This window comes from Anabrus simplex, chromosome 10 (genome assembly GCF_040414725.1).
Source record: "Anabrus simplex isolate iqAnaSimp1 chromosome 10, ASM4041472v1, whole genome shotgun sequence".
Taxonomy (NCBI): domain Eukaryota; kingdom Metazoa; phylum Arthropoda; class Insecta; order Orthoptera; family Tettigoniidae; genus Anabrus; species Anabrus simplex.
This window is the reverse complement of record NC_090274.1, coordinates 132,760,665-132,774,004: the sequence shown is the minus strand read 5'-3', so window position 1 is coordinate 132,774,004 and position 13,340 is coordinate 132,760,665. Positions and strand designations below refer to the sequence as shown.

Genomic DNA, 13,340 nt, shown 5'->3' with positions numbered 1-13,340 from the left:
CTGTAGTCTGAGAGGAGAATCTGAGAACGTGTGTCACGCCTTTGCCTACAAGTTACTATGTGCACTTGAAGTTGATTGAGTGAATAAGTGAGTTAGTTTGTGTTAAAATGGCAAGTGGCAGTGATGTGTGTACAAACCCAACTCTTTCTGTTATACATGCGGCCAGTATACAATTAAAGGCCAGAAGCGAAATATTACGCCACTTATAAAAAGCCTGTACTTAGCATATTTTAACATGAAGTGAGGTGATCAGGACAAGAATTTCGCACCCCATATTGTGTGTAAAATGTGTGTAGCAAACTTGCGGCAATGGTAAAATGGGTTGTTGCATCAATGCCATTCGGAATCCCAATGGCTTGGCAGGAACAAAGAAATCATTTTGACGAATGTTATTTATTTTTATTTTTATGTAAAGTCTCCGGGTTCAATACGAAAAACAAAACGCACATTGTGTACCCCTGCCTTCCAACTGCTATAACCCCCGTACCACATGGACCCGATGTTCCTGTCCCTAAACAACCAATACAGTTACCACAGAGTGTGTGTCTTCGTCATCTTCAAGTGCGGAGGATGGTGATGATGATACCTTTGTACTGAATGTTGAGGATAAAACTCCACGTCTTTATAATGAGTGTACCCAGCTCGATATCTGCAGTCACTTAAGTGCAGCCAGTATCCAGTATTTGGAAGATAGTGCATTTGAGCCCCACTGTCGGCAGCCCTGAAGATGGTTTTCCATGATTTCCCATGGAGGAAAAAACATTGCAAATCATCCATTCATTCATCCTCAAAGTGTGTTATTGCCCCCTTTACATATTAAATTGGGACTTAAGAAGCAGTACGTGAAGAGTTTGGATAGAGGCAGTCGCTGCTTTCGGTACCTCTGTCCGAAGTTTACAGGACTTTTGGATGCTAAAATTAAGGAAGGTGTTTTCGACGGCCCCCATACCTTCTGCTTCAGGTACATTTTCTACTTCAGTTACTGCTTCGTCGTCTAAAAGGTGAGCCTACTTCAACGGTTTGACTGAAGATGAAGTTTGTAAAGTTGAAAATCAGGTGCCTGAACCACTGAGCAGAAAACTAAATTGGGAAAAGAAGAACCTGAATCCGAAGGAACATAATTTCAACGCAGCTAATTCCGGACTGGAAAGTTTAGTGGACAATGTTAAGTTTCTTCCAGCTGCTTTTTAGCACGAGTATCATAACTCTTTTGTATGAGGGGACTAATAGATACTTATCTCAGAAGGTGGCTGCAGGTGGTGTTCTGCATTAAAAATAAAATACATTTAACCTCTTCCTGTTCTCTTCTCACCAAGCTCGATAACTGCAGTCACTTCAGTGCGGCCAGTATCCAGTAATTGGGAGATAGTGGGTTCGAATCCCAATGTCGGCAGCCCTGAAGATGGTTTTCCGTGGTTTCCCATTTTCACACCAGGCAAATACTGGGGCTGTACCTTAATTAAGGCCACGGCCGCTTCCTTCCCATTCCTAGGCCTTTCCTGTCCCATCGTTGCCATAAGACCTATATGTGTCGGTGCGACATAAAGCTAAAAAAAAAAAAAAAGAAGAAGAAAAGTTCTCTTCTCATGTTGTGAGGAGCGAAACAAGTATCCAGTACAGCGGGCTCGGTGAGCCACTTACTGCTCGCATCCAGAGGGTCACGCCACTGTACTCGTTATGCCGGAGTGAAAGGGTAAATTAATTTAGGTGTTTAGAACATATGTTGGAACCAATAATGTAATGACGTTCGTCTTGCTAAACTTGTCCCCACCTGTCCATGTCTTGACTGCCAGTCCCTTCCCGCGCTCTCCCATGCACTGCAACAGGAGAACGTAGTAGTGCACTTCCAACACTGTTGCCTCATGTCGGTAGATTTACTGTATAAATTATAACCAGGAGAGTTTTCCACCTATTCAATACTTAATTGTATTTACAATGTTATTTACATTACATGGGAGTGGTTTCAACCCTACTTGGGGTCATCATCAATCATATTAAACACACACAATATTTGACAAAATCCTAAAACATGTTTTTAAACAGTAAGAACATAACAGTAAGAACTTTATGAATATATAAAATAATTTACAATATGATGTGTGGTTGAAATAGGCAAGGTGCTATGGCACTCAAAATGTTGCAATGAAAGTGAAATATTCCGAGTGACATAGGTGAGCGAAGTAATAAACTTCATTGTTAGGTTCCGTATTGAGTTGAGACTATGCTTAAAGTAAATACAAAATTTTAATATTCCACCTTCTCAATACTAAAAATCATTTGATGTTTTTACAAAAAACATTACAATGATATTAATAGGTACTAGTTTCGGTCCACTGTGGACCATCATCAGCCTAGCCAAATTACAACAGTAAAAGACATAGTGATAAAAATAGTGTGGAGAAATGAGAGAGGATCTAGAAGGATGGGATGGTGGTGGAATGACAGACAAAAGTTAAAAACTTTATTTGCGAATAATGATAAAAGTAATAGAAGTGTTCACATTGACAAGTAAAATCTTGTGAAGTCACGTAAAAACTCTTGATGAGATAGTCTTTGGTTGGCAGTTACTCCTGTGTTGCACAATTAAAATATATAACTAAGTATATGCTTCTAGAAAGTTCTAGATGTGAGTTCCACTTTAGCGTAGAGGGAAGAATTGTCCGATGAGACCAGCATAAGATTAAAAGTTGACAAAGTTGGACATGTTCTATGGTGGAATGAAAAGCTTGCTGTGTTAAACAGAAGTAGTCTCAGTTCAATCGGGACCCCAATGAACCTGGGGAAAGAAGGTAGTATTAACGCGAGTAATCGAATAGAGAACAAACGAGGCGCCGGAAAATATATAAACTATGACTCACCTTGTGCTGCGTGGAACAAACTTGCTGTATTGAATGCAACTTACGGAGTGAGCGTAGCGTGGAGTAGATCAGCAGGAGAGGGGGTAGGTGAATACGGAGGGGAGGAATGATGTAAGTGGTGGAGGGTGGGAGGGATGGGAAAGGTTCAAGGCGGGGTGGACGGGAGAGGAAGTGATGGTGTTTGTATTGTTGGGGGACCCTTAATTGACTTAAAGAAAGAATTTTGGACGACCGATTTGTTTTTTCTGTAGTAAGTAATGAAAAGGTCAAATAAAATATTGGGTTTCTCAGTTATTTCGTTAAGGTTATAGTTGGCATTAAAGTATTGATCTAAATGAATGTAAAAGTTCTCTATTATATTGAGTAGAGGTCCTTTCTTAGCTATTTTGAGAATGTCCATGTCTGTTTCAGTATTCGTGAATTTGTGGTTATAGTCGACCATATGTTGACCGATAGCTGAGAATTTGTTGTATCTGACTGCATTGAAATGTTCCAAATATCTAATGTTGAAGCTCCGGCCGGTTTGCCCCACATAAGAAGTATTAGAGAATATATTACATTTAATCCTGTAGATGCCTGATTTTGTGTACCTATTTATTTTATTAATATGTGATGTGTTATGTAAGATTTGTGTGTTGTTGTTGTTGTTGGTTTTAAAGGCTATTTTCATACCTTTTTTCTTTAAAACATTGGTGATCTTGTGAATTCCATTGACGTAAGTGAAGATGGAAAAAGAGTCGCAATACAAACACCATCACTTCCTCTCCCGACCACCCCGCCTTGAACCTTTCCCATCCCTCCCACCCTCCACCACTTACGTCATTCCTCCCCTCCGTATGCACCTACCCCCTCTCCTGCTGATCTACTCCGCGCTACGCTCACTCCGTAAGTTGCATTCAATACAGCAAGTTTGTTCCACGCAGCGCAAGGTGAGTCATAGTTTATATATTTTCCGGTGCCTCGCTTGTTCTCTATTCGATTATTCGCGTTAATACTACCTTCTTTCCCCAGGTTCATTGGGGTCCCGATTGAACTGAGACTGCTTCTGTTTAACACAGCAAGCTTTTCATTCCACCATAGAACATGTCCAACTTTGTCAACTTTTAATCTTATGCTGGTCTCATCGGACAATTCTTCCCTCTACGCTAAAGTGGAACTCACATCTAGAACTTTCTAGAAGCATATACATAGTTATATATTTTAATTGTGCAACACAGGAGTAACTGCCAACCAAATACTATCTCATCAAGAGTTTTTACGTGACTTCACAAGATTTTACTTGTCAATGTGAACACTTCTGTTACTTTTATCATTTTATCATTAATACGGTTTTTTACTTTTGTCTGTCATTCCACCACCATCCCATCCTTCTAGATCCTCTCTCATTTCTCCACACTATTTTTATCACTATGTCTTTTACTGTTGTAATTTGGCTAGGCTGATGATGGTCCACAGTGGACCGAAACTAGTACCTATTAATATCATTGTAATGTTTTTGTAAAAACATCAAATGATTTTTAGTATTGAGAATGTGGAATATTAAAATTTTGTATTTACTTTAAGCATAGGTGAGCGATACATAATACAAGTACACTAAACATGTTAAAAAGTCTGGGATAAAAGTACAAAACAGATGCTCTGTGTTGTAGGTCAATTTCAGTATGATTTTAGACACATGGTGTATCAGATGGAATTCAGTGGGTCCTGGTAATGCATTAGACCCTACGGTTGTGGGCCGAGTGCTATGGTACTAAGATGAACACAATATAACATGATACATATAACCAAATATACAAGTATGTACAATGTTTGAGTAACAAATATGTAGATGATACACTCTAGAAGAATCTGTGAAGGGTTGATTATACACTGTATCAGCTTAAGCAGAGAATTTGATACTTGGTGTATTAAATAACCAAGCTATGTCGATAGGGCTGCATGGTTGATTGTTGCAATTGTGCAGACTGAATATGATGTTTTAGAATTCTTCTTGAGATGAAAGTAGACACTGTGCATGGTGATATTAATGGGCGGAACTCTCAGTTCATAGTGGAAACAAATTGAACCTGTTAAAATTGAGAAAAGCCAGTAAAATGCAAAGTACGCGGAAAGAAGAAAAGATTACAACAAAGCGAATGGACACTCACCTCATGCAGTGGTGTGTGCAGCTTAGCTGAGAGTATGTGACTGGTGGCGGAAGGAGAAAGATGGGAGGGGAGGAAGGCAGGCGCTTGCGGGTTGGCTAGAGTGGTGGTGGCTTGGGAGGGGATGGGGTGGGTGGGTTGGAAGGGGGAGGAGGGGAGAATTTAAGGCGGAGCTGAAGGGTGTGGGTGAGAGGGTAATTGTTTTGGAAAAGTACCTTTAATTAAACTTAGGATTGAATTATGGTTGGCTGAATTATTGCTTCTGAGAAAAGTGATAAATAAATCAAAAAGAATGTTGGTTTTATCTGAGATTTCATTAACATTGCAGTTGGCATTAAAATATTGGTCTAGGGGTATGTAGTCATTTTCCATTATGTTGAGTAAAGGGCCCTTATTTGCTAATTCAAGAATGTCCATGTCTTGTTCAGTATTGGTGAAATTATGGTTGTACTCTTGCATGTGTTGGCCAATAGCTGAAAACATATTGTAATTTTTACAGGTATTGCATTTGATCCTATAAACTCCTGATTTTTGTAAGCTGTGGTGGGACAGTGAACTGGAACTGGATGTTGTGTGTTGCAAGAAGTTAGAGTTTGAAAATGTAAAAGTTTTTTTTTATTTAACATAACTGAAGGATTTTATTTTGTTCGTAATATTTTGAGAAATGAAGAAAAAAGAACTCTGGACTTTGTTGGAATATTTGTTTATGTAGCTGAAATATATGTGTAATAATTTTCTTTCAGGCAATAGAAAAATGTAAATTAAGAAAACTTCAAGATCGGATTGTTAACATAGCAAGAGTGATAAAGTGATTCGTATATCATGATTTAATTTGGTAACATTTAATTTGGAACAGCCTATACCGCACGCGCGGTTAGGGATGTTGAAATACTGATGTAATTTATCTAGCGTCTGTAGACAGGAAATGACCATATATGGTTATGCGAATGTATTGGCAAACGAGAATCTAGTGGAAATTGTTTCTTATTGGTTGATTGTAATCGGGCCATATCCGGTCTTTTTGCCGGCTTTGGAAAAATGATGCGTATGCTCGGCGTCATTTTCCATCCGACCGCCCTAGCGAGCGTTCGCGCTCGAGGGCTACCCTCGGGAACTCCTGCCTTTCCGAGGTAAGCGTTATTTCAGTGCTATTTTCATGTTATTATCTATGTTTTCTGATTTAATTTAATTTAGTTCCTTTGCGTTTCGGCATTTTCTTGGTTAATGTGATTTTCAAAGTTTTAATATTCAACGTGTCTTGAGTTTGCCCTAGATTCTCGCTTTCGTAATTTAAAGTCTTTCTCCTGTCTTTTAATCAACTATCCTTTCATTTGTGTTTTGGTTTTGTAATCATTCCGTTAGTCAAGTGTGTAAAGTATCTGCAGCTCTGTTATGTAATTTAATCTCTTGTAATTTTGGTTATTTGTTATTTTTAATATAATTGAGCTAGAGGGTGTTTCATGTAAGTCTTTTCTCCCCCAGAACGTCATACGTTCCATGTACCTCGATAAGGGCTTCCCGCACGTTCCACATCCTGTCTTAGTTGTCACTTTAGGCCTGTAAGTGTTTTCTATATTTGCTTTAATTTTGCGTATTTTAAAGATGTCAATACATTGCCACTGCGTTATTTACAACTATTTCCTTAGTCATATTATTAAGTATTATATTATTTACTACTGGTATTACCTTATTATTATTATTATTATTATTATTATGTTATTTACTATTTCTATTATTATTTTTATTTATGTACACGCTTGAAATTGCGGTTACATTTGATTTCACTAGTGACAAATTTAAAATGAAAGAAACGACCAAAATTACAAGAGATTAAATTACATAACAGAGCTGCAGATACTTTACACACTTGACTAACGGAATGATTACAAAACCAAAACACAAATGAAAGGATAGTTGATTAAAAGACAGGAGAAAGACTTTAAATTACGAAAGCGAGAATCTAGGGCAAACTCAAGACACGTTGAATATTAAAACTTTGAAAATCACATTAACCAAGAAAATGCCGAAACGCAAAGGAACTAAATTAAATTAAATCAGAAAACATAGATAATAACATGAAAATAGCACTGAAATAACGCTTACCTCGGAAAGGCAGGAGTTCCCGAGGGTAGCCCTCGAGCGCGAACGCTCGCTAGGGCGGTCGGATGGAAAATGACGCCGAGCATACGCATCATTTTTCCAAAGCCGGCAAGAAGACCGGATATGGCCCGATTACAATCAACCAATAAGAAACAATTTCCACTAGATTCTCGTTTGCCAATACATTCGCATAACCATATATGGTCATTTCCTGTCTACAGACGCTAGATAAATTACATCAGTATTTCAACATCCCTAACCGCGCGTGCGGTATAGGCTGTTCCAAATTAAATGTTACCAAATTACATCATGATATACGAATCACTTTATCACTCTTGCAATGTTAACAATCCGATCTTGAAGTTTTCTTAATTTACCGGTACATTTTACTATTGCCTGAAAGAAAATTATTACACATATATTTCAGCTACATAAACAAATATTCCAACAAAGTCCAGAGTTCTTTTTTCTTCATTTCTCAAAATATTACGAACAAAATAAAATCCTTCAGTTATGTTAAATAAAAAAAAACTTTTACATTTTCAAACTCTAACTTCTTGCAACACACAACATCCAGTTCCAGTTCACTGTCCCACCACAGCTTACAATTAAAAAAAACTGCTGTTCTTGTTGATGTGTGAAGTATTGTTCATGCTGTTGGTCCTGAAAGCTATTTTAATGCCTTGTTTCCTAAAGATATTGGTTAACTTGTAAACATCATTGTTGTACGTGAAGGTGGAAAATGTTAGAGGTTTAGTAATTTCTTTTTTGAGGGTAGTTTTAGGGCGATGTTTGTGTTTATTGATTATCCTTTCTATAAAATGATCGCTGAAACTGTTGAATTTTAAAATTCCGCAGATTTTGTTTAGTTCATTCTTTAGATCTTTCTTGGACATGGGTATGCTAAAAGCTCGATGAACTAGATTATTGTATGTAGCTCGTTTGTGAGACTGGGGGTGCATTGAATCTTGGCGAATGGTGGAAGCTGTTTGAGTAGGTTTAATGAATATTTTATAACTGAAAGAATCTGAGTTTCTAGTGATAGTTAAATCTAGAAAGTTTATTTTTTGATTTGATTCGGTTTCTAGTGTGAATTTGATATGAGGATCAATACTATTGAGTTTTTGGAGGGTAGTGGAAATGTTAATTCAATTTTCATCCATAATTATGAAAACATCGTCAGCATATCTGGCCCAGAAGTTAATGTTTTCAAATTCATTGTCAGTTTTGGTGTATTTGATGAAATCTAGGTATATTTCTGCCAAGATGCCTAAGGCTGGTGATCCCATTGCCAAATCGTCCTGCTGGTATATGACATTGTCGAAAGTGAAAAACTTTTTGTTTACAATTATATTTAATAAAGTGATGAAATCTTGTATCTCTAATAAGGATACATATTTACAATATCGAAAGAGTGAATAGAGTAGTCAGGTTGCATAATGAACTTGTTTAGTTTATCTACTAGCTCTGATGTGTTTTTTAATAGACTTTTTAGATAAAAATTGATAGTTTTGCTTAAGAAACTTTAGATGAATTGTGATATTTTGTATAAGGGACTTTGTCTATAGTTGATAATTGGGCGAATGGGAACGCCAGCCTTGTGTATTTTGGGCAGAGCTTTAGCAGTGGAGAGACCTAGGTTCATAAATATGAGTTTGGTTTTTTCCTGTTCAGTTAATAAAAATGAAGTGTTTTTAAGAGTTTTTTAAAGTAGTCTTTGAAATTTTTTGGTGGGGTCTTTTTTGATTATGGAAAAGAAGCTATTTGTGAAAAAGTTTTTTGTTTTATTAACATATTCTTTTTTTATCTGTAATCACTGTTGCATTGCCTCTGTCAGCTGTGGTTACGATAAGTTTGTTGTCATTGATTTTCTTTTTGAGGGTGTATATGCGCTTTTGTTCTGCTATTTTTTCTTTATTATTGAGATCATTCGTAGGGGTTGTTTGAGTTGGAGAGGATGTTGTTCAGTTTCCTTTTAACATTGGTTCTAACTTCATTTTGTGTACCTTCTGGCCTTTTGCTTATGGCTAGCTCTGATTCTGTAATCATGGTGGCTATGTTGATATTGTTCAAATTGGGCCATTTGTGTTTGGGTCCTTTGGCTAAAGTTGAGTGTTCAAATTCACCTAAGGGTGTGTTTGATAGATTTACAACAGATGGGTGAAACTGCTTACAATTGTCTATGTTTCTGTTAAAGTTTCTATTTTGATTGTTATGTAGTTGGGAGTTTTTTAGCCTGTTTAGTTTTTCTCCAAATTTGATTGTTTCCTGGATAGTTTGTGGAATAATTTATTTTCTACTTGGTGATAGAAAAGTGTCCATTGTGCGCTTGAAAGTAGTTTAGTCACTGCGAGGTGAGTGACATATAATTTATGTTTTAAATAAATTTTGTTTCCCTAGAAGAATTTAATTTTGTCACTTAACTATATTTTGTTGGTTCTATTTTGAGTTTTGACAGTTTGGGGTGAGATCCGATGTTACCTTTTATTGCTTTTTAGAAAATTAGGTGTCAAGTTAAGTGATACACATTGTTTTAGGAAGTTTATAACCCTTGGTAGATTTACTTGCATGTAAAAGATCTTGTGTGGGACTAAATTACGGCACCTTGGCGTCTCTGAAAAAACTGTAAAATTAGTTACTGGGATGTAGAAACAAATAACATTTTCAAAACTGTTGTCCTGTTTCTCTAGCAGTGTAAGCACGCTTGTTCTGTAACACGAGTGTTGTTCAGTTCTTCCGTTTGTTAGTGAATACAGCAGGGAAAAAGCTACAACTCTTATCACTTGATGAGAAAAAATTCAGTACTGTAAAATTAGTTATTGGGACGTAAAAACAAATAACACTTTCAAAACTGTTCTCCTGTTTCTCTAGCAGTCTAAGCACACTTGTTCTATAACATGAGTGTTGTTCAGTTCTTCCATTTGTTAGTGAATACAGCAGGGAAAAAAAAAATACAACTCTTATCCCTTGATGAGAAAAAATTCAGTTCATAGAAGCAAATTAAAATCAGAAGCAGTCAGTGAAATCTTATCCAAGTGTTATTTCAATGTGGAGAAGCACAACTCTATGATACAATTAAGAGAAAAGATAGTGGAGTGGTAGTACAGTACTTACATGCAGTGTAACACTTGTTTTTTCAAAGATAATTGTCCAAAATTGTTCCAACACATGTTTTGAATAGGAACACAATAAGCTTAAAATATTGATCAACCATGCATAAAGCAGAAATATTTTCTGATCCTGACTCCTTGGGTTGGTATATTTTAAGAAAAGGTTTGAATTAAATACCCCCAGCAGTTTTCCAGCTATAAGCATACAAAGAGACAGATAAAAGTACAACATTTTGTTCATAGACTTACAAACAGCCTGAAACATACAGAGTTTCTTTTATAAACCCAGACCATCCAGCAGCATTTCTACTTTCCAAAACCTAAGCAGTTCTATGGGCGGCGCGTGCATAGTTCTTGACCTTGCCAGGAGTGTGCACTTGTCTGACCTATCATCAGTAGCCAGTCTGAATTTCAGCTGTTAACATGTTGAGATAGCTATCATTGCAACACCATATTTTCATATGTTAAAGTTATTTTAAGTTCGAGTCTGCTCGACGGGTAGGCAATGCATTTGTTCAGCAATTTCCTAGTGAAGTGCCACCTTCATGAGCACAGATTCATGTAATTGTAAATAAATTTGAAACTGCTGGCTCAGTGCTCACACGAACAGTTTTAACAGAGGAAAAGCTAGATGACATTGGTGCGAATCTTGAACGGTCAGGGAATAAATCACTCACAAAATTAACACAACAAGTAGAGGTTTCGGTTTCTTCTGAACACAAAGCTACAAAACTGTTACACATCAAACTGTATAGGTTTACACGGGCCCATGGTTTAAAACCTGCTGATCCAGCCACAAGAGTGAGATATTGTGAATTGTATCTTGCATCATTGAATGATCATTTATTCGACCCAGAGCTCATGTTCTTTCCGGATGAGGCCTGGTTTCATCTTAGTGCTCATGTCAGCAGTCATAACTCTCGCTATTGGTGTACAGAAAATCGTAATGGTGTTTATAAAGTCCCTCATTATGAAGGATTTCACTTCCAGCATCTTATATAAGGTAAAATTTCATAGAAGATTGTATACACACTTAAAGCAGGGCAGCCGCGCGCGATGTAAGTTGGGCTGAGGCAGCTGCTGTAGCACAGAGAACTCGGTCTGAGTTTATAAGAGAGACTCTGTATACAAAAAATAATGTAAATGTATTTACTGAATTTGTAGAATACAATCAAACTTTGCTTTTTTGATATTGATAGATTTGTAACCCTTCTTTTTGTAGCTGTTCCAGGATGAAGGTGTCATTACTGGTTTCTTTTAGATGACATGTACCATATGTTTACTGTTTTGTTCTTCAGATTCTCTTAAAGCTATGGAGGTGCCTTTCCTCGTCAAGTGTGAGCCAAGTTGGCAGTCTGATAGAGAAGAACCCTGTTGCACCGTAAGTTAACTTTTTAATGTCATATATTGTTTGATATTACCAAAGTATGCAATGCTATTACAGAGATGCATCATGTCATCAGTGTACTAAACACATTCCCTTCAGTAAGTAACAGGATACACCAAAACTCTTGGGATCAGAATTTATTATTATTATTATTATTATTATTATTATTATTGTTACGGAGTTTTCCGTGGTAGGTAGAGGTGAAAGAAGGTGCGGGTGTGAACGGGTCTCAAGCTACGAAAGTAAAATTAATTTAAAATTTAACAAGGTTATATTTTCTTTTCAAAAACAAATAAATAACAAGCATGGCAGGTACAAAGTAGCAAGTCAAAAGGGTAGTTACAATATTTACAGGATTTGGGCTTCACGCCCTGACTTCACAATGCTTGGGCAATCAGCTCAGTTTTACCCCAAACACAAGTTTCAACAGAGGGGCAGAAAACCCCATTCATGCCTAGGAGCCCTTGCTCCAAATTACACTGAAAAGCCTCCACGAGGCATACAACGCTCAATTTTCAAAAGAGCCACTCGCTCTCAAATTTAAGCCTCTCCCAGGCCACACCAAACTCCACCTTCAAGCTGTCCTCAACGGACATAAACACAGGGGTAAAATACCCAATCTACTGAGGTCTATTAAGTGAGAAAAGGTTAATTAAATGACCTCTAAAATAACAATTTGAGAGGAGGCGAACTTGCACTCCTAATACACTTTGATTAAGACCTACTTGGCACTAGGCCGTTAATGCAAGGGCTAATCCCATACTAAAGAGGTGACTTAAGAAGAGAACAATTTGTTTTACGTTAACGAAGAATAGGTTGAGAAAAATAAGTTCACCTCAAAACAATATGAGTGGGAGCTCGAGAGGGTTAGCACTCTCTATCCCAGTATGTAGCTTTAAAAGAGAATAGATGAAAAGAGTAGTTACATTTTAGGAAAAGGTTACATGGTGGAACGCTTCGAACCCGCCCCGAGAGTTAAACTGCTGAGCTAGGAAAGAAAGAAGTTATTAATTGGCCATTACCTTGTTGTTGACCGCTGCCGAAGAAAGAGGCGCTTCCCGCCTCCTGCTATGTACTTTACACACTGAGAGAAGGAACAGAAGTGGCCCGGAGACCCTAAAATCAGCAGTTTATATACTCTCGCGGAAGGTTCTAGGCGTTAGAGGAATGAGAACACCCTCCCACGAGGATTTTATTGGTTCATCAATAAACCCCCTACACAATACTAAGAAGAAACACATAATTGGTGGAAAATTAATTTAAGAAATTCGGGATAGGCTAGATTTAAAACAAGGGGAAAGAAGGGGTTAATATTGCCAACTTAACCAATTACTGAAAGAAATTTAGCAAAGAACAAACATTTGAAATAAAAATTTCTCCAACAAAATAGTTCTTTGACTCCGCACTAGGGTGCACTATTGTTGGTCTTCAGTAGTGTCCTCTAGAAGAGAAGGTTCACACTTCTTACTTCAAGCGAAACAAAAACACATAAAAAATGACACAGTTCAAAAACTCAAAATTTTCCACGTGGTGACATCTTCTGAGAAAGTAGAGAATTAATAGCGTAGATAAAGTTCAGACTTCCTCCAGCAGAGGAGTTTCAACTGGCGCAAATTTTAAATTAGCGGCGTGGAGGTGTACCGCCCGGTACAATTATTATTATTATTATTATTATTATTATTATTATTATTAACAAATACATTGCAGTTGAAAAATTTCCTGGTGGCAATGGTCATGTACA

General features: G+C 37.2%; 1 protein-coding gene across 3 annotated transcripts in view; it reads left to right on the top strand.

Moving 5' to 3' along the window:
* LOC136881970 (gastrula zinc finger protein XlCGF57.1) overlaps positions 1–13,340 on the top strand; it is a 67,075-nt gene that overhangs the window by 14,048 nt on the left and 39,687 nt on the right. For all 3 annotated transcript variants that reach the window (XM_068229425.1, XM_068229423.1, XM_068229424.1), the window contains exon 2: positions 11,511–11,593. In XM_068229425.1, coding sequence (XP_068085526.1) covers positions 11,525–11,593 — 69 coding nt within the window. In that variant the 5' untranslated portion in view covers positions 11,511–11,524. The remainder of the gene's footprint in view (positions 1–11,510; positions 11,594–13,340) is intronic.